The sequence below is a fragment of the Anolis carolinensis genome, chromosome X, assembly GCF_035594765.1.
Source record: "Anolis carolinensis isolate JA03-04 chromosome X, rAnoCar3.1.pri, whole genome shotgun sequence".
Taxonomy (NCBI): Eukaryota; Metazoa; Chordata; class Lepidosauria; order Squamata; family Dactyloidae; genus Anolis; species Anolis carolinensis.
Window position 1 is genome coordinate 9,682,049 of NC_085847.1, and position 19,895 is coordinate 9,701,943.

The 19,895-nt window shown below is 39.4% G+C and overlaps 1 protein-coding gene across 5 annotated transcripts in view; it reads right to left on the minus strand.

Annotated features, from left to right (window-relative positions):
- Positions 1 to 7,532: 7,532 nt before the first annotated feature.
- scarb1 (scavenger receptor class B member 1) overlaps positions 7,533 to 19,895 on the minus strand; it is a 28,707-nt gene continuing 16,344 nt past the window's right edge. For 2 of the 5 annotated variants that reach the window (XM_016994736.2, XM_062958559.1), the window contains exons 9-13: positions 17,775 to 17,848; positions 16,776 to 16,827; positions 15,767 to 15,913; positions 11,692 to 11,802; positions 7,533 to 8,942 (exon numbers count right to left, since the gene is read on the minus strand). In XM_016994736.2, coding sequence (XP_016850225.1) covers positions 8,814 to 8,942; positions 11,692 to 11,802; positions 15,767 to 15,913; positions 16,776 to 16,827; positions 17,775 to 17,848 — 513 coding nt within the window. In that variant the 3' untranslated portion in view covers positions 7,533 to 8,813. Of the gene's footprint in view, positions 8,943 to 10,722; positions 10,847 to 11,691; positions 11,803 to 15,766; positions 15,914 to 16,775; positions 16,828 to 17,774; positions 17,849 to 19,895 lie in introns of those variants that run through there. The other 3 variants (XM_062958556.1, XM_062958557.1, XM_062958558.1) reach the window with 3 other exon arrangements.

Sequence of the window (19,895 nt, forward strand, 5' to 3'; positions counted from 1 at the left end):
AATCTGTCGGAGTTTAAAGCACATCTGAAGATCTATCTGATCTCTTCCAGCAGGCCTACCCAGCCAGTATTACTCATGAAGTTTAAACTCACTCTATTTTAATCTTTGTTCTTTTGTATTTTGCAGAAATATGTTTTAATAGGTGTATTTTATATAATGATTATGTGTTTTAACTATGTTGTAACCACCCTCATGCCAGGAGGAGAGGCAGGTAAGAAATAAAATAATAATAATAATAATTATGAGTATTATTATTATCCTCTTGAAAAGTGTGAGTGCCTTTGCTTAGAAATAGATCTCGGGACTCTGCCAGAATAGCAAACAGTGAGAGCTTTACATTTGGGAGTGTGACCTTGAAAAACTTGAGGGATGTTAGTCAGGTCATGGACCATTACCGTATCATTTGCTGGAGGCTCCAGATTTTAATAATGCAGACAAGGAAGGCAAGGTGCAGTGACTGGAGTACTAAACGGTGAATATATCAGACTGGTGCGGCTGGTTTTGTCAGGATGGCTCATCTCGAAAGACCTTGGGTACCACAGAGAATGCCATAGAACGTGACCAACTATTTCAAATGAGCCAACTCTCACCATTCAAGGAAGCAAAGCACTCCAGTGCTGGAACAGTCGCACATGTTCAGCACAAGGATGCATTAGGTGCGGGTGCAAGAGCTGGCGCAGCACAATGGTTGGAGACTGGCTACAATTCAGGAACTCCCTGAGTAGAATTCCACCTTAAGCAAGACACTCACACTTAGCCCCAGTCCTCTCTCCCACATCTGCAATATTCGGAGGCAATAAAATTATAACATACTGGAAAATCAGAGCCAGGTCCTGGGATCTGGTAGCCCTAGCCCTATCTTGAGAACCACCACCTCTCTGTGCAAAAAGCTTCTCTTGCATGTTGCTCATCACCCCGTGAAAGTACATTATTTTTTAAATACCCCGCAGAGTCAGAAATATTTTTTTACTATGCTTCCCAGAATCCTCCAGCTAGGAGGGTGTCATCCAAAAATAACTTTCCTGCGCTCTGCATGGAACTGAGTTGTGATTTGCTGGCAGAAAAGCTTGTGACTAGAACCAAGCTGTGCTTTGCCTGCTGGTTCTCACCAGTGCAATCTGACCCGAGTGGGAAAACGACTACTATTTGCAGTGCGGGGCGAGGTGAACATCATGCAATGTGCAGAAATGTTTTTTCAAAGCCTGTCACAAGCTGTGCTGGAAGCAAGGCATGTGTTTCCCCACCCCATAACCGTTATCCAGGGAAGGCGCAAAAGATAAACAAAGAGGATGACAGATTAGGCATGAGCAAACAGGCCAGATGGTACGCAGCAGGTCTGCGCATTCCCCAGTTGAACAATCTGATCGACCCTGGCCCTGTGTTTTGGTAGACCAGGCATGCCAAAGCACTGCAACATTTATTAAGCCATATAAAGAGCATTGTGGTGAAGTTTTTACGATCTGGTCGGTGCTGAAGAATGTGAGTGGAGTTGGGAGACACCCAGGCTGTAGCCTTTTGGGATATGGGCGGGTGGGAAGAGTCAGAACAAACAATGATCTATGCAACCAGCCCTGATGTTAAAAAGGACTTTCTCTGGGCATCTTTAGAAAGAAACTGGACAGCTTCCTGCTTGGGATGCTTAGCTGGAGATCCTGTCTTGAGCAGGTTGAACCTGGTGGCTCATGAGGCCCCTTCCAGCTCTATGATTTTATGACTCCATGAATCTATTTTAGTTAAGTTTACACAGGAGACAATTTCCCCTGCCCAGAAGGGGTCCTTTATAGCATTACTATTTCATGAGACCAAATATTTTTTGTTAAAATGCCAAAGCCGTTCAAGACGTCATTAGACTTCGGGGAAAACCGAACATCTCCCTCAAAGCCAATTCAGAAATGCTGTGCTAATATTGACTTTAGTAAAAAGAAAGAAAGAAAAGGAAGCGAGTTGGGGGAGAAGACCTGAAGCTGTTTTAATCTATTATCGGGAGCTAATTAGAGGTATCTATACCAGCAAACACATTTATGGTCATTAGCAAACAGTCAATGCACTAATTTCAAAGACTTATTATGTTGGCTGCTATTATGTTTTTAGTAGGAGATTATGCAAGTGAGAGGGGTGTCTCATGACAAAATCTGCAATGGGTTCCCCCCCTGAGGGACAGAGAAAGGACTGCTTCCCTACTATAGTAAAACCCACAACAGTAATAAATACCATTACCAAATGCAATGGGTACATAAGCTACTACAGTCCAAACAATGTAATACTTCTGAGTAAATACTATCTTATATGTAACTAGCTGTGCCCAGCCATGCGTTGCTGTGGCGAAGTATGGTGGTATGGGAAATAAAGTATTGAAGAATTGGTGGTAGTTAAAGTAAAGGGTCCCCTGGGCTGAGTGGGTTGCTAGGAGACCAAGTGAGTGGAGCTTAGCCTTCTAACTGGCAGCAATTGGATAAAAACAATTATTCCTCTCCCTCTAATTAGGACTTTATTTTTCTTTTCTTTTTGTTGTATCAACCTAGAGGCATGGATGAGGGGTTGTGCTGTCAATTTTTGAGGTTGTGGGGTGTTTACTTTTGTTGTTTTGTCCGCTGCCGTGATACCATCACTCTTTTATATATATAGATGTATATTTAGTACATTAATTGATTAGCCCTTAGGCCATATCACAGTACCAAAGCAAATAAAAAGGCTTGATAAAACACGATTACACTCCTTATAGTAAGTTAAAGAAAACACTTTTAACAATAAAGTAAATAAATATGATAAAACTGATTATATACATCACGTTTCCGTACACGTGCTGTATATTGCATCAATGCAGTTCTGCGGGGAGAGGGAATGATCCCGAGTTAAATTTCATGTAGGCTCTTCCTGCCAATCTTTCCATCTGTTTATACCTATTGCTCAGCCAAAAAAGAAAACAAAGGTCTAATTTATCATATTTACTCATAATTACTTAGTCAGCTGTACTCACTGGAATATATTTGATACAAGATTGATAGGATGAAGGAAACAATTATCCAAAGTACACCTTCCAAGCAATCTTGATATATCCCCATTACCACGCCATCCCATGAACCAGCAGAATTGGCTTCTGGGGAATGTCAACTGCCACAAACCACTAAGCTAAAATTAATTTTCATCTGCCAGCAAACCCAAGCAGCTGACAAGACCGTATTTTACGGGGCCCATGGATTTCCAAGCGCCGTTCCACAACTATAGATATTAGCCTTCCCAGCCATCCTGCGAGGGAGATGTTTTAATTTAAATCAATGAGCTATTGATTCATTTTTCACACCCAGGAAGATAAAGCACAACATGTTATTTCATGTTCTTTCAGCCTGTGTTTCTAATGACCTCAGAACAAACAGCACAACCTGCTGTAAAATATGTTGTCACCCCGTTGTGGATTTAAATAAATACACAGTAAAAAGAAACACACCTGGAAAACAGGTTGCTACATTGCAGAGTAACTTTCTATATGACCCAAAAGTTCACTTCCAAAACTTGCCTTTTTCCAGAGATGTTACAAAGAGTGAGTCATTTTGAAATGATTTTTGCCAGTTCTTTTAATACCCTTGGATGCAATTAATCTGGACCTGAATTCATTTAGAATAGCCAGATATTCCTGTACTGCCTCTTTACCTATTCTGTGCTGCATTTCTCCTACTGTAATGGTTCTCAATCTGGGCTCCCCAGATGTTTTTGGCCTACAACTCCCAGAAATCCCAGCCAGTTTACCAGCTGTTAGGATTTCTGGGAGTTGAAGGCCAAAAATATCTGGAGACCCCAGGTTGAGAACCACCGCCCTATTGCATTCTCTGCTCCATCCTCTCCAAGTAGATCATTGTTGACCTTTTGGAAGGAGACTGAATCAATCTTGCAGGTACACCTTTGGCAACTGACCTCACTTCCTTTGTAAAGGGCCATTTAACTACAGATGCATTGTTTTTCCTTGCGCTGGTATTCTTTCAAATTGCATGTTCATTCTTTGAATGCATTTATTCATTTCTGAAAAAGGTTTTGTACTATTATACTACAATCTGAATAAGAACCATTTGTGAGGGGAAAAAAATCAGGGTACGAATTGACGAAATAAATAACAACTCAACAAAAAAGGAGCTGGTGGCATTTCAATGACATTTCTTCAGCCTCTGCTAGATAATATAAACCATTCAAGGAGGTGGCCTGATTGTTCTGACCCTGAGAATACTATGGAAGAATATTATGTTTTCCAAATGATAAAGAAGCTCTGCCCAGCATGAGCATCACATCATCAGTCCGTCCACATTTTCCTCTTGGGCATTTAGCGTAGGATAGTATCTCTTCCCCTACCCGCTGCCCATTATCTAGCAAAGACCTAATTAACCTCAACATTAAACCAGAAGTCGGTGAGCCAATAAAGGGGCCAGGCATTGATCAAAAGGCATTTCAGAAAGAGAGGAGAGCGTTGACAGTAGGATGCCACCTTGACAAAGACAAATGAGAGGTTCCCAACAGACAGATTGCCCTTTGCTCCTCGAAAGCACACTGGGAAATACCATGTGTCTGCATTTAACAAATTAAGCCCATAATGTGGTGCAGCACCAGGTTGCAAAGGGGCGGGGGGGGGGGGGGGGAAATTCATCACGTCACTCCGTTTCAAGTGGGTGGCTCCTTCCAAAATGGCAAATCAAAAAAGATCTCATTTAGCCAGACAGAGAATAGCAGGCAGTAATCCATCAAGGAAAAGGGATTCTAGCCAACCACTCTCACACATACACTCTCGCTCTCACAACATATATAAACACAGCCACTTGATTTCTTTCCTCAGCTTTTGGTAAGTGTGAAATCTGGGCTTTTTCAAGCAACTTATCAGAAGTTCCTCTATGAAAAAGAGATCTAAGAATGAGTACCCCCAAAGGCAGTTTGCTTATCCATTCCATTATTCATGTACAGTAGAGTCTCACTTATCCAAGCTAAACGGGCCGGCAGAACCTTGGATAAGCGAATATCTTGGATAATAAGGAGAGATTAAGGAAAAGCCTATTAAACATCAAATTAGGTTGTGGTTTTACAAATTAAGCACCAAAACATCATGTTTTACAACAAATTTGATAGAAAAAGCAGTTTAATACGCAGTAATGTTATGTTGTAATTACTGTATTTACGAATTTAGCACCAAAATATCACGATATATTGAAAACATTGACTACAAAAATGCCTTGGATAATCCAGAAACTTGGATAAGCAAGGCTTGGATAAGTGAGACTCTATTGTACTTTATTTACGAATTTAGCACCAAAATATCACGATATATTGAAAACATTGACTACAAAAATGGCTTGGATAATCCAGAACCTTAGATACGTGGGGATTGGATGAGCAAGACTCTACTGTATCTGATAAAGTCTTAAGACTACTTCCTTGGGTGCGACAAATGTTATGCCACCTTTGGATCACTAGATGGCAAGCAAGCACAAGCTTTTTGGGACTGGCATCTGACCAGACTTCCATATGAGTTCTGGTTCAACTTGCTGTTTTGTAAGCTGATTGATTTCCCAGCTCAACATGAACAAACCATTTTTAGAAATCTATACCACTGTAGCCATTAAAATTATTTTCAAAAGCTATTTCAAGCCTCACACATTTTTTTGCCACTGAACACTGAATGTTTCTCTACATAACTTGGCTTTTGCCTAGGAGCAAACTGTACCTCTGGGTATTCAACACCATTTGCATTATCTCTAAATTATAATGCTAATAATGGAGCCGGGAAGGAAGGAAGAGGAGAAGGGGAAAGCAGAGATTTCTCTCTCCACTGGGGTTGCGGAGACTTCTTTTTTTTTCTACACCAGAATCCTGTTTTTACAGACGGTTGGGAGGAGAAATAAATTGTGACATTTTAAAAGCACCTGGAAAAGTGTGACAAAAGAGAATAGATACCATTTCTGACAAAATGCAACAGTTGGAGAGTATGCCATGCTTAACAGTTTACAAAAAGACATCGCGCTTTAGCAAATGGTTCGTTACAATGGGTTAAATCCAGTGCGAGACCTACCTAAATGGAAAAGAATGAGGTTTATTAATTTAGTTGTGATTACATCCTATTGACTTCTGGGAAGAACAGATACTGGATTTTCTCTTAATAAACAATTAAGCCCAAATACCTTCTCATACAAGAAGAAGTCAAGCCTTCCCTGATCTGGCAGTTCACTGCCTAATTAATCCATTCTTTCTATTTTCTATCTGAGCAATAATCTATAAACAAGATTATCAACAGAAAAGGTGCAGCAATGGATCAGGCCCTGTTAAGCTCAAAGGCAACACTTTATCTTGGTCTGCCAAGTGAAAAGGCCAAGTTACCATGTTGTAACAGCTCCACCAAGTGGCAAACTCCTTGTATTGCTACTCCAATGTTCTCTCCTTTAAACTTTTTAGTGTTGCTCAGGCACTCTGCTCTAGAAAAGGTCCAAGGGTGCACTTACACGGCAGATTTAATGCAGCTTTACACTACTTTAGCTGCCATGCACAATGTTATTACTTCTACAGTGTAGATGTGCCCCAAATTTACATTAGCATCCATATCCAGTCTGAAGTTAGAATATGTGCAAAGAAAATAAAAACAGTAAGACAACAGCTATCTTTGAGGGGACGGACAATAGTCTATTGAGTGGTCTGACCAAAGTAGGGAATGGCAAGCCATTCTGCCTAGAGGCCATATTTTGCCAGATGGCACAGAACAACATCTTTGCTGTTGGAATCAGTCTTGCTGTTAGCACCAAGCTGATCCCATACCCTACTCCTTGGATCAATCAGATCAGGATTGGAGAGACACAGACACTCAACCATAATGCTCCCATTATGTGTCATGACTATTGCTTACCTTATGTACCTTACAGAAGAGCTTTCCCAACATTTCATGTTGGTGAAACACTTTACAGTCATCATTTTGCAACAGTTTTACCAGCAAACCGGAGGTTAAACCAACCCCTTGTAAGAGATACCAACACAGACATAAATTGTAATAAGGAAATGTATGGGGACACAACATATCTAATGAGAACCTTCCATTTCTATTTTTAAATATATATGATTTGTAAGATAACATATATTTCCAAGTTTTTTGTCATTTCTTCTTATGTTCGTGTGACACACCTACACACTGTAGCTGACATGCTAATGTGTTGTGACATACAGTTTGGAAAGCTCTGCCTTATAGGAAATGTTTTGAGGATACGGAATTGGGAGACGCTACAAACACTAGCAGTTCTCATTCTTTGGTTCTCTAAACGTTTTGTACTGCAACTTCTAGAATCCCTGACTACAGCCAGCCTGGCTAGCCCTTTGGGAGAAGAAACAAAGAATCTGGAGGACCAAATGCTGGGAACCAAAGATCTACATCACCTTGGATTCCCAGCTTAACGCGACATCCAATGGAACCAGGTTTGGTTGATATCATAAAATATTATCATAGATTTCACACTCATTTTAACAGCCCACCACCAAAACGCTGCTGCATGTCCTTTGTAATGACACACGGAGGAGCCTTCTTCAAAAGATTTCAAATATTTTAATTCTAGGTGTTGTTATTTGTGCAAAACACGATTGGAACTTTCACCAGACAATTCAGAGTAGAAGGAGGGATGGCGTGGTATTCTGGTAGCCAGTTCAAACTATGGCCCCTTACTGGTACCAGCACTAAATCAAGTGGAAAGTAGAGAAACCAGAGACAACAAGGAACAAAAGGTTTCTTACAAGTTTGAAGGAGGTGCCTTCAGCTGAACAAGAAAAACACAGCCAAGCATATTGTGCCCCATTCCCCCCCCCCCCCCCAGCAAAGTGGGATTTTCCTTCTACCTGTTTTGTCTACCTCATCATCCAAATTGTAGCACCAAGTACCAAAAGAATCTTCCGATTTGGAGAAGCACCAAGTACCTCTTCTCTTCCAGGTGACCCGACAAAAAAGTTAAGTGTGCATGCACATAAGCACCACGGTTCCAGTCTGGTTATTAAAAACACACCAAATGGTAGTGTTTCACTGGCACGTAGAAATAAATAGAAGAATGTATTCTGGAGTGGGATGCATGGTCAAAGGGTAATGCCGGGAACCAGATTGAAAATTCTATGATTCCTGAAGCTACCTAAATAACTTTGATGGATGTGGTTTTGTTTCCCGCTTCGTCCACACAATTTTAATTTCCCAGGAGTGTTTCCATGTTGTCGGGAAAGGAAAAGGCAACAGAGGTCTAGCACATATAAGAAAACATTTCTGGAAAAAAAGCACGGAGGGAAAGAGAGGGAGGAGAATAATTTGCAGGGAGCACAAATGTCAAACACTTTGGTCAATTTAGAATTAGCACACTTTTGCAGCCTACTAAACAGGCCAGTTAAGTCAATGGCAACAGTTAGCACCTCATAAACGGCATTGGGATCCAGGATTTATCAAAAGGGGGTTATTAAAATGATCACAAGAGATCAGCTTTCAAGGAAGACAAGAAACCCATTGCAGATGCAAGAAGAGACTAATGTTCAACCATTACTCTCCGCTAGAAGTGGAATTGCAGCAGTGGAGACATCCCGCCCTCCATGTACTCCTTCCATTTATTCATTAACGGAGATCATGGCAGTGAACCTCGTTTTCCTGTTTGCACAGGAAGGTATCCCATAGTTCACCTCTGAGTCCGGTTTCTTAGAGAAGGATTGAACATCCGCTTCAGTGTAACCACTGCAGCATTCATGTGCTTGGGTGTATTCTCTTCCACCCACCCTGCGTCATGGACATGGGTTTAAACTCTCAGGGATCTCCTGCGAAGAGGAAGCAAGGCTGCTCAGGTGGCAGAAAGGGCCGCGTGGTGTATCGTGTTAGAGGTCTCTTGCAGAAGAGGGGCTGTGTCTGAAGGCTGAAATGGGTCATTCCATGAGTTTGGCATTTGAGGAATCATCTTTTGAGCATCTCTCTGGGGAAAAGAAAGCCAAAAGGTATAGTTAGAACTGGGACTATCGGAGGAGAGTTTTTGTGAGCTCAAGGGTTCCTGATAGCAAATTCTGGTGTGATGAAGCACCTCAATTCAGGAATAAGCAAGCTCTCCCTGGACTGCCCAATAGTAAAAAATATTGGGATCCAAGTTTACCTATATTTGTCTTAACATCATGTACTATGACCATTTTTGCATGGCAAGCATTTAATCTGAATGCACATGATGGGGTCTAGTCCATGTCCGATTTAAATTTTACAACACAGATCAACATGGTCTAACTTTGGTATGGTAAATACCAACTCTATCCACAGAAGATCGCTTTAGAACAAGAAACTGACTAGACCAAAAGATAGTTCTCTTAGCTACTACGGTTTTTAACCATGTAAAAATATTCAAGCTAAACGGATATCTAAAGCTATCAAAGAAATACATTTTAATATGGGTATTTGTGGCATTTTTACAATGTTTAAGTGTTTTAATTACCCGTATATACTCGAGTATAAGCCGACCTGAATATAAGCTGAGGCACCTAATTTTACCACAAAAAAACTGGGAAAACATTGACTCCAGTATAAGCCGAGGGTGGTAAATTTCAGAAATAAAAACAGATACCAATAAAATTACATTAATTGAGGCATTGGTAGGTTAAATGTTTTTGAATATTTAAATAAAGCTCAAATTTAAGATAAGACTGTCCAACTCTGGTCAAATCATTATTCTCATCTTCTTCAATGTAAATGTGCTTATGTATCCTTTTAATAATAATAGAGTAAAATAATACATGTAGTAATAATAATAATAAATACAGGAAAATAATACAAGTAATAATGAATAGAGTAAAATAATAAATGCAATAATAATAATAATATCAGAGTGAAATAATAAATGTATTAATAATAAAAATAGAGTAAAATAAATGTAATAGTAGCAACAATAACAGGCAGGTAAGAAATAAAATCATATTTCCTTGCGGTTTGGCATAAAATAATGTTTTTCTTTTTGTTATCTTATTTTTCCTTAATTATTATTATTGTTAGCTGCATTTCTATACTGCTTTTCTCACCCCAAAGCAGTTTACAACATAATAAATGGCAAAATCCAATGCCTCGCATACATATAAAATTATATCACATATCTAAATCAAAAACATCAAAACACATTAATAACATTAAAAACATTAATAACAATGGATTACCCAGTGAAACCAACTGGCAATAGATCCAAGACAGAAAACAACAGATACCTCTTGGCAGAAGACATTCATTTACTTAGCAATTCACTGTCACAATATACGCAACATTAAAAGTGGGGAATTCGCAACATGTCTGTACATTCCAGCTTATGGAAACATACAATTATTGTGAAAGCCTTCTTCACCCCATTTCCCAGATGCCTGCTTGAAACAATGCTGGACTGCACAGGAATTCTGAATGAGCCAGAAAATAAACGCTTTGTGCTTGGCTTCTACCAAAAGAAACAGGATCCGAAATTCAGAACGTCTTTGGATGTTATTACTGTTTTAAGAGAAAGGGGGGAGCAACAGCATATTAAGCAGTGCAGAAGAAAAGTTCTCAAGTTGGGGAGAAAGAAGCCAGGGATGCATTGTCGGTTGCTGGGCGGGATCCAAGACAGTTGCCAGCCTGCTCATCAAAATTAAGCACCAAGCCATTCAAGCAACTATTTAAAATCTATGAAGTTCAAAACAGATTCAAGCTAGTTTGGGGTTGTTGTTTTTAATGACAGTTGACATTACCTTTCATTTTCCAGACATCCACCTAGAATCTCTCTTCCTTCCACGCGGAGCCGTTTTTCTCTTTGGAGGACTGGGTGGCCCCTTTAGATTCTGAACCCTTATTACTACTCCAAAATAAAAAGCACTTTCCCTAGAAAATAATCAGTCTGGTTTAAACAGTTGATGCTATACGTCTAGGAGTGTTTTTTTTTGTTTGTTTATTGAAAGGTAAATAGAGGGTGCATTTTTTGCACACTTAATTTGTGTTAAGAAGGGATCAGGGTATCACGGGAGCTAATTTACACAACCTACTTTATTAAAGGGTTGATTTTCTAGAAATAAGATCATTTACATCCTAAGTCTATTAGATTTTTTTTGAAATCAGAAGGATGCAAAAAGTCGGTCGTCAAGCCACATTTGAAATGGTTTGTTCACATTTGTGCTTGCTTTGTTTTTTTTAAAGCAATGTTTAAACAATTTTTTTTCCTTTTCTTCTGCCTTTGGGAATAGGAGCCAAAATAAACTGGAGTCTTCTGTAACCCATGCTATACATGGATAAAGATATATGAGTGTTGGTAACTCACAAATTGCTTTATAGTTTGTTTACTCTCGCAATAAACATATGAAGTTGGTTAATTTAAAGACCCCAAGCCCAACAACAAAAGACTGAGAATGATGGAGTGAAGGGGACTGGGGACAAGAGAGGGAGGGAGGGAGAGAAGGAAGGAAGGCACACAGACACAAAAGAAAGCAAGAAAGAAAGAAAGAAAGAAAGAAAGAAAGAAAGAAAGAAAGAAAGAAAGAAAGACAGAAAGAAAGAAGAGATGTTTGCACGGACATTTGCCGGTCTTGGGGTCCAGGCAAAGAGGTCAGTGCTCCAACTTTTTAACTTTGCATGGTGTGCCCAAGGAGGCAAGAAGCAGTGAGAGAACTCAGTTCTCCGTTTGCATGCCCGGCTTCTTCCAGGTTAAGGCGACCCATTTAGGGGTCTCTTACCTGTGGGCCCTGATAACTGTAGCCAGTGCGGGATCCAGGCTTATAAAACTTTGGGGCAGACAGGGTCCCAATCACAATGGACCCCTCCTTCTGCCGTAAAACAGTCATGGTCTGTTGAGAAAACGAAGGTTTCATGCGAACACCATTCAAAATTGGCTTGAGTAAGATTAGCGGTTCATTGTATGCAGGTTTTAAAAGATATATTTCTATATCCATATATTGTCATTTTGATGATCTATATATTGTCATTTTGATAATCTGTATATTGTCATTTTGATTATCTATATATTGTCATTCTGATGATCTGTATATTGTCATTGTGATGATCTATATATTGTCATTTTGATTATCTATATCTTGTCATTTGATGATCCAGGGTAAGAGTTTTGGACTGTCCATTGAACTGCAAAGATTTTTACGTAATAGGTTTCAGAAAATAAGGTAGATAAGAATAGCGAGGAAGATGGATTTCATTATTATTACTATTTTTATTACTGTATTTCTTCAGTTCTAAGAAACACCCCCCCCCTCCCCGATAAACATCTCTAAAAATGGGGTGCACCTTAGAATCACAGGTGTATCTTACGGTGGTGGTGATACTGAAATTAGAGCGCATCTTACAATCCAAGAAGTATGGTATTTATCCACTTTAGAAAAAGTAAAGAGAAGGTGCTACATTTGGGCACAAGTGTTGCCCAACCACTTTTCATTTTAAAAAAATGACTTTGGCTAGACATCAAAAGGAGAATTTGGCTTGCAAGTTCAGCGTTCTTAAACAGGGCAAATTAGAGATCATTCTCACAAGTAGTTGGTGTAAGCCTTTTCAAAACTGCAAGGAGCCACTGATGGGATGGGTATCTTTCCCTCATGGAGGTGTTGTTTTTAATCCTTTGCCTCCATTATTGTCCTAATCCAGACCAGTCTCTAGTACCAGCAGTTCACTAAAGGTGAGGTATAGAATTCATGCAAGGGCTAATTCCAGAAATAAAGCTGTATACTTTGGCTCACGGACCTAGATCACATTCAGAGATCTGCCTTTAGTCCAAGGTATATTTGTGGATGCACATGTGCATGGAGCACATGTGCATCCAAGAGCAAGGAAAGCACACACTGGGGAAACCTCTTACATTCAGAGAGCAAACTGACAACCAATGAGAACAGACATAAAAGACACCGTAGGAAGGTCTGAGGAATACGTTTCATGGAATTTGAAAGATGAAATTTCCAGAAATACAGGTAAAAAGCGGCTGGTGACAATATCAGTATTATTTATCTATAAGCATAAATGTGTGCAATACTGTTAACCCTGATGGTGTCATACACAGGACGTCTACATTGTACTTGAGCTGTGGCACTATCAAATATAAAAACTGAGCTCTTTCTCACTAAGCATGGGTACAGGGAATAGAGAGGAACAGCAGGGTTCCTCTGACCATCTGCCACTTTCCTCCCTGAATATTATCCATTCTTTAGAATTACTGTTATTGTAACAGTTACAGAAGACTATTTATTTATGTGGAACATTTATACCCTGTCCTCTAGCCAAAATATTTTTCCAGCTGAAGAAATGATACAGTAGAGTCTCACTAATCCAAGCCTCGCTTATCCAAGCTTCTGGATAATCCAAGCCATTTTTGTAGTCAATGTTTTCAATATATCGTGATATTTTGGTGCTAAATTTGTAAATACAGTAATTACAACATAACATTACTACGTATTGAACTACTTTTTCTGTCAAATTTGTTGTATAACATGATGTTTGGATGCTTAATGTGTAAAATCATAACCTAATTTGATGTTTAATAGGCTTTTCCTTAATCCCTCCTTATTATCCAAGATATTCGCTTATCCAAGCTTATGCCGGCCCGTTTAGCTTGGATAAGTGAGACTCTACTGTACCTGAGTTCATTAGCTTTTTCTTCTTTTTCCCCCAATGCCACATTATAACCCTTCATGCAGGGATTTGTCTTGTTTTTAGTCTATATACACACTATCTGGGATAAGAATGTTTGAGAAATGTCAGGCACTCCAGAAAACAACCACTGTTTAAGAACTCAAAGCTCTCAATGTCTACATCTCAGGTAATATCAAGTGACCTGAGAAAAATCTGTTTGGCAAGAAAATATGGTGTGAATATGTAGAAAAGCAAAATAACTGATGACTAACACTGATAACATCTCCTATCGCGATGTAACTCGTGTAGGAGATACATCCTGTTCTGTAATCTAATAAGAAGCAATGTCATTATATGGGAAACATTCTTATCTTTAAATTTCAGCAGAACTCTCTGTGGGGTTTTTGTTGTTGTTGTTGCAATAAGTAACAGCTTTAGGCTGCAGACTTAGTTGCTTACTGGAGAGACAGTCTAAGTCAATGGGATTTCTTTCAGGTATTATAAAAATTTGTTTTTGCCAATCAGAAAATCAAAACTTTTGGAGTTATTGGCATGGATAAGACTATTTGGATTGTTGACAGATTCCCAATCCCGCCTTGTTAATAGCCTCAAGTTTTGATATGTGGGATATCCAGTGTACTTGATTTTATATATTTGAATCGCTGCATAATAAAATACTATTTTTGAATATAAATAGATGATGACTGCCCATCACCTTCACGCACAGGTGCACATACATAAGCACCTTCCAAATGGGATCGGTGCACCTACTCAGATGCTACCGACTTTTCTCCCTGTCTGGTTGCACATACAAAATGGTCAAGTGAGCAACTCGCAAAAACCTCCTAGCAATATGCATCAAACCATGAGGTCTTGGAATACTCTGCACTTAAAGGGTAAAGCAAACCCACACAAATTCTGCACCAATGGAAACACCTAGAGGTAAAAGGAATTTATTTTTGAACTCTCCCAAGCAATTCCTTTGGCTTCTGTTAGTTTGTCTTAGAGAACTGCTTGGACACCCTACCCTTGCAACAGTCTAAGAAACTACTTTTCACTGAACAAGGCGTGTGCACTATAGTGGCTCATTGACACAGATACACCTTATGAGGAGACCTGATGCTATGGCTTTAATTGGTTTTAGCAGCTCTACCACAACAGGTTGCTTAAGACCTTTTCTTGTGACAGGTTGGCCCATCCTTAACTTTGCAACAAAAGGATTTGTCATTTAACTGCCTTAAGTCAGTTATGCAAAGCAGCACGGAACGGATAGCAGATACACGCCAGTACGCGACGCCCTTTTACAAAAGAAGACTGTAGGGATTATTTTGTTTCAAAACTAGGGCAACTCCAATTTCAAATTTAGTTGGCAAAGATTTTTACTCTAGCAATAATGATTCAAAGACGGCCTCATTCAGCCATTGGATATACTCACTTTATTCTGTAAACAAGGAGTAGGGAAAACTGATTTTGTGGCCCTCAGATCCTACAGAATCCCCTCTCCCCCTCCCCTTTTTTTTGGATAACCTTTTTGGTGCTCCCAATACCTCTAAGCTGCTGTAACTCAACCATATCCTGCACAAGTGTATAGTCCTCATTGAGGAAATAGGCAGATGAGCTAATCGGCAGGGAAAACCATTCCCCCATTGCCCTTTCTGTATGCCTGTCTATCTCTCTATTCTCTCCTGTTTGTTAGATTGATATTTCTCAGGGACACTCCTCTTTTTATTCAAAGTATCTAAGCACATGGCAATCTCCAGAATCCTTCATTTTGTTCTTCTCCTGTGAGCATGGAGAGAGACAGGCTCCAATCTGCTAGAACTGCTACCGTTGCTGCTGATTTAACCTTTAAATGCTTTTCTCCTTTCTGAAATTATCCAACACCAGCTACTTTATTCTTCCAGATACCCTGGCTTTCATACCAGGGAAGTGGTTATGCCTTGCCATCAATAACGCCATCTCGATTAGACCAACAAGAGTCGCACCACTGTTTTCCTGGTCATGTAACTTCGATGCAAATTTCAAAATTGCATTAGACAGGATGATTTGAAAGGAAAGCAAGAACTTCACAGAAATGAAACGGGAATTTGCCATTTCAATGGGAAAAAAATCAGAAGGTAGGCCAATCACAGAATCTAAGGACCACCTACTTTCAGGATCTCCAGACGATTTAAGTCCTACCTTGCTCTTGAGACCCAAGAAGGCAGCCACTATAAACAGAAGACCTCCAAGAGCGACCAGACAGTACTGTGCGTAACCCATCACAGCAGGGATAAGCACCAAACTGATGTAGAAATCATGTAAGATACTGCCTTCAACCTCTCCACTCTGTTCAAGAAAGAAAAATATTCTGTAATGTGTTATATCGACATGAGGCTTGCAAGTTTTTTTGTGGCTTGGTTATGAGTTTATTTTTAAATTTAATTTTTACAATTATATAGACATATAGATAAAACATAAGTTCACCAATCTCGTGACTATAAGTCCCCCCCTTTTATATTCTTTCATCTCTTCTTTTAAAATCTCACCAAAAGTTCAGTTCTTTATGTAGAGATAAATTCCTATCTTCTTTTTCCAGGACAATCTTCTCAATGTACTTTCAAAGCCACTTTTCCCATAGTCTTATTTACTTTTAAATTTGATGTTAGTTTACCATTTAATGCCATTCTCTAGACTTCTTTATACCATTCATCAATTTGTATCGTCATTTCCCCTTGCCAATATTTTGCTATGAATAATCTAACTGCTGTTTGTCGTGTCTATTAAATTTCTTTCCTTCTTATCTTTCCCTTCACCTCTTTTAATTGATAGCAATATTTCTGCCAGATTCCTTCTAATTTCTATATTCATAATAGTTTCTACAGGCTTGCAGTTTTAACCTCCTGCAAGAGATGAAACAGCACTCAAGCCTATGCCAAAGCCATCACAAGTGACCTCTCAAGACATTCCCTCTTGGTACAAAGGTTAAAAAGGGAGCTGGCTATGGTTAAAGTAGCAAGAAGGCTTCACACTTACTAAGAGATACTTCAGGCTAAATAAGAATAAGAACAGTATATTTTTCTTCTTAAGTCAAAAAGGCAATTGAGAGCTAGTCAAACAAGCGAAGATTTCGTAGCTGCTTCCCTAGTCTGCACTCAGACATACATACTTCTGAGAATGGGTTTTTGCAACAAAACACACTTATACCTACCTCTGCAAACCAAATTAAAGGTAATACAACTGGCTTGACCCTTCCCGTTTGCCTGAAACAGTAGAAGAGAAAAATGAGTTTTTAAAAATAGCTTACATTCAAACAATATCAGTTTACTGACTCTAATCCAACCCCTTACAGCAGAGGTGTCAAATGTGTGGCCCTCCAGATGGTTGGGCCTCCAACTCCCAGAAGCCCTAGCCAGCTAGTCCAATGTCCAGGAATTTTGGGAGTTGAAGTCTAAAGCACCTGGAGGGCCACAAGTTTGACACCATTGCCGCACTGCTCCAACTAAAAACCATCAGCCCACTGATGACACCCCATGACAAACCCCCTTATGACCTCTCATATTGAACAGCGTGGAAAATAAGACAGAAACCTGTGGTACCCCACAGCTTCATTGTCATGGAATCTCCCAGTGCTACTCTCTGGAACAGGACTGGGACCACTGCAGAACAGTGCATCCCACTCCCATGCCAGTAGGATACAATGATCAACGGCACCAATGGCACTGAAAGATCCTGGATGATCAATAGAGCAGTATTTTCTTATCTTTCCTCCAGAGTAGGTTGTCAATCAGAACATCTAGGGCCTTTTTAGTGACATATTCTGGCCTGAAATGGGTCTGGATAATCTGTTTCTTCAAAAAATTCCGGAAGTTGCCCAGCCTCCTTGCCCCAAAAGGGGAAACTTGCAATAGGGCAGCAGTTCCCAATACCTCTGGATCCAGGGAGGACATGCCACTGCCTCCTTTAAGGCAGCAGTCAGTTCCCCTGGCATAGGAGGCATTTACCAACCCCTGGATCAATGTGGTTAATCCACTGCTGGAAGAAGAAAAAGGCTTCAGCTTTCATGCAGTAGGCTGAACGGCTTTGAGTGTCTTTGTTTACATCACCATGCTTCAATAACTGAAGTGGATCCCAAAAAAACTGACTGGATAGTGTATTGGACCCCTCTGCGTCACAAGTATGGCGTCAAAATCAAGTTCATACTACTTACAATATCCCAGGGACTTGTTTCGTAAAAATATTCAGCTGCAGTTTTATGGAACATTGCATAGGAATGCCAGTCATCTGCATTAGAACAGAAAAACAGATCACTTTTTTTAAAAGATAGTATTTTTTTCACATTGCTTTCCCCACTCAACTGCCTTCAAAAGTAAATCACACCAACAATACACTAAATAAAATCCTTTTTCTAAAGCAACTAGAGAACAACAGTATTTGGAAAACACAACACAGCAGAACCAGTTGTTAGAAGGCTTTGTGAAAGAATGACCATAACACTGTGTCCAAATGGAATGATGATAAGGTATCACCCACTTGAACATCACGAGGCAATCTTCACCTTCCAATAGAAGCATGGAATGACTATTCCAGCAAAGCTAGATATCTCCCAGCACCTACATGAGACTGAGCTGTAAAAATATAGTGTTTCTCTTATCTCCTTAATTACACTTATTTTAAACAACGTTTTTATTATTATGGCCCTTCTTTTATGATAGGCATAACAGGAAAAATATTACACAATATTTTCTTCTTTCAACACAACAGATGGCACAATCACCCAAGGCTCCAGGCAATAAAAATAACAAAACCAAATTTTGGAAGCCTGAAAACAAATGAATGCTGACCAAGTTCCAGACGTGCTGACGCTGGTTTTTGTCATTGACCGCAACTTCTGTTTTTAAAGATTACAATTCTGTTATTTTCTTTGAGAAACAGGTTCATTTCAGGAGACCTTGGGACTGTTCTCTATTAGAACTGCAACTCTAGTTTTCGTGGCGCAATGAAAACTCGAGAAGAATTCTGTATCTGTAAGGGTTTATTTATATATTTACATCACTTTTACCCCGCCTTTCTCTCCGAGGAGACTCAAAGCGGCTTACAGTAAATAGGCAAAAATTCAATGCCTAAAAACAATGTAAAAACAACAATTCATATAAAACAATCTACAAAACAAGGGTTGTGTAAAAGAGGCAATTTTGGCACAGGTTGTCTGTCAAACAGCTGGGTAACAAGCAATATCTGCTGAAAATTCCTCTTCTATATAGATTTTAAAAGTGCAGAAGTCCTTTCAGTGTTTACTCTGGTCATCCTATATTCAGTGACTAGACTATTGGAATGTGGGAAGGTCCAAGTTCAAATCTTTAAAGGATTAAATCAAGGTGTTTTGATGCTTAGGTTGAATTCTCTTTCCTAGAAAAGCTTGTTTGGCACTAACCTCATGACCTCTCTGATCCCAGGCAAAAGCATTTTTATTTCCTGAGGTGAGGAGACGTCCTATTGTAGTCATTTCTTTTTGAAGCACAGACTCCCATTTACGTGTATTTGGTTTGGACTCTGCTTTTCTCTCAAAATTAGGACTAAATTAATTTAATACAGCAAAAGTCAGTGTCACCAGAAGAAGTGCCACCAGAAGTATTAGTTACCAATATATCCTTAAGAACAAAGCACATACTGCCTGGCAGATGTTGACATTGCCTCTCTTGGCTTCAAAGTAGGCCCAGCCCTGTGCCAACCAATTGTGAAGTTCACAAGGTAGCCTTGCATTAGCCACAAACTCAATCCCTCGCCTTAGAGTTTTGCTACAAATTTAAAATGCTAAGTAAGGCTTCTTGGGGAAAGGGCAGCTTCCCAAGATTAGCCATTAAATAAAGATATTTTTCTACAAGAAGAAAATTGATAATCATCAGGATAGGAGTGTGTTAAAAATAATCTCCTGATTTAGGATTAGATCTAGGATTATCTGAATTAGTACAGCACAAAAGCTCAAAGGTCAGTCATGATATGCTTCCTGCTGAGGCCTCTTGCTGCAGTTTCAATGTCTGGCAGACAGTATGTGCTTTGTTGTTAAGGATATAACAGGAAAAAAATATTTGGTTTCAAGGCAGCATTCTTTTGTAGCCCAATGTGGAGACATCATATATTGAACTTGGGACCAACTAGATAGAAAATACATTCTAAACTACAGCTATTTCACCATTCACTGAACACCTGAAAGTTCCATACATGTAAATTATTTTATGTTTATTATTATGCTATTGTATTATTGCACTGAATGACAGATAAAGAAAACATTAAATGTGATAGAAATAGATGTTCAGTGACTTATATGTAG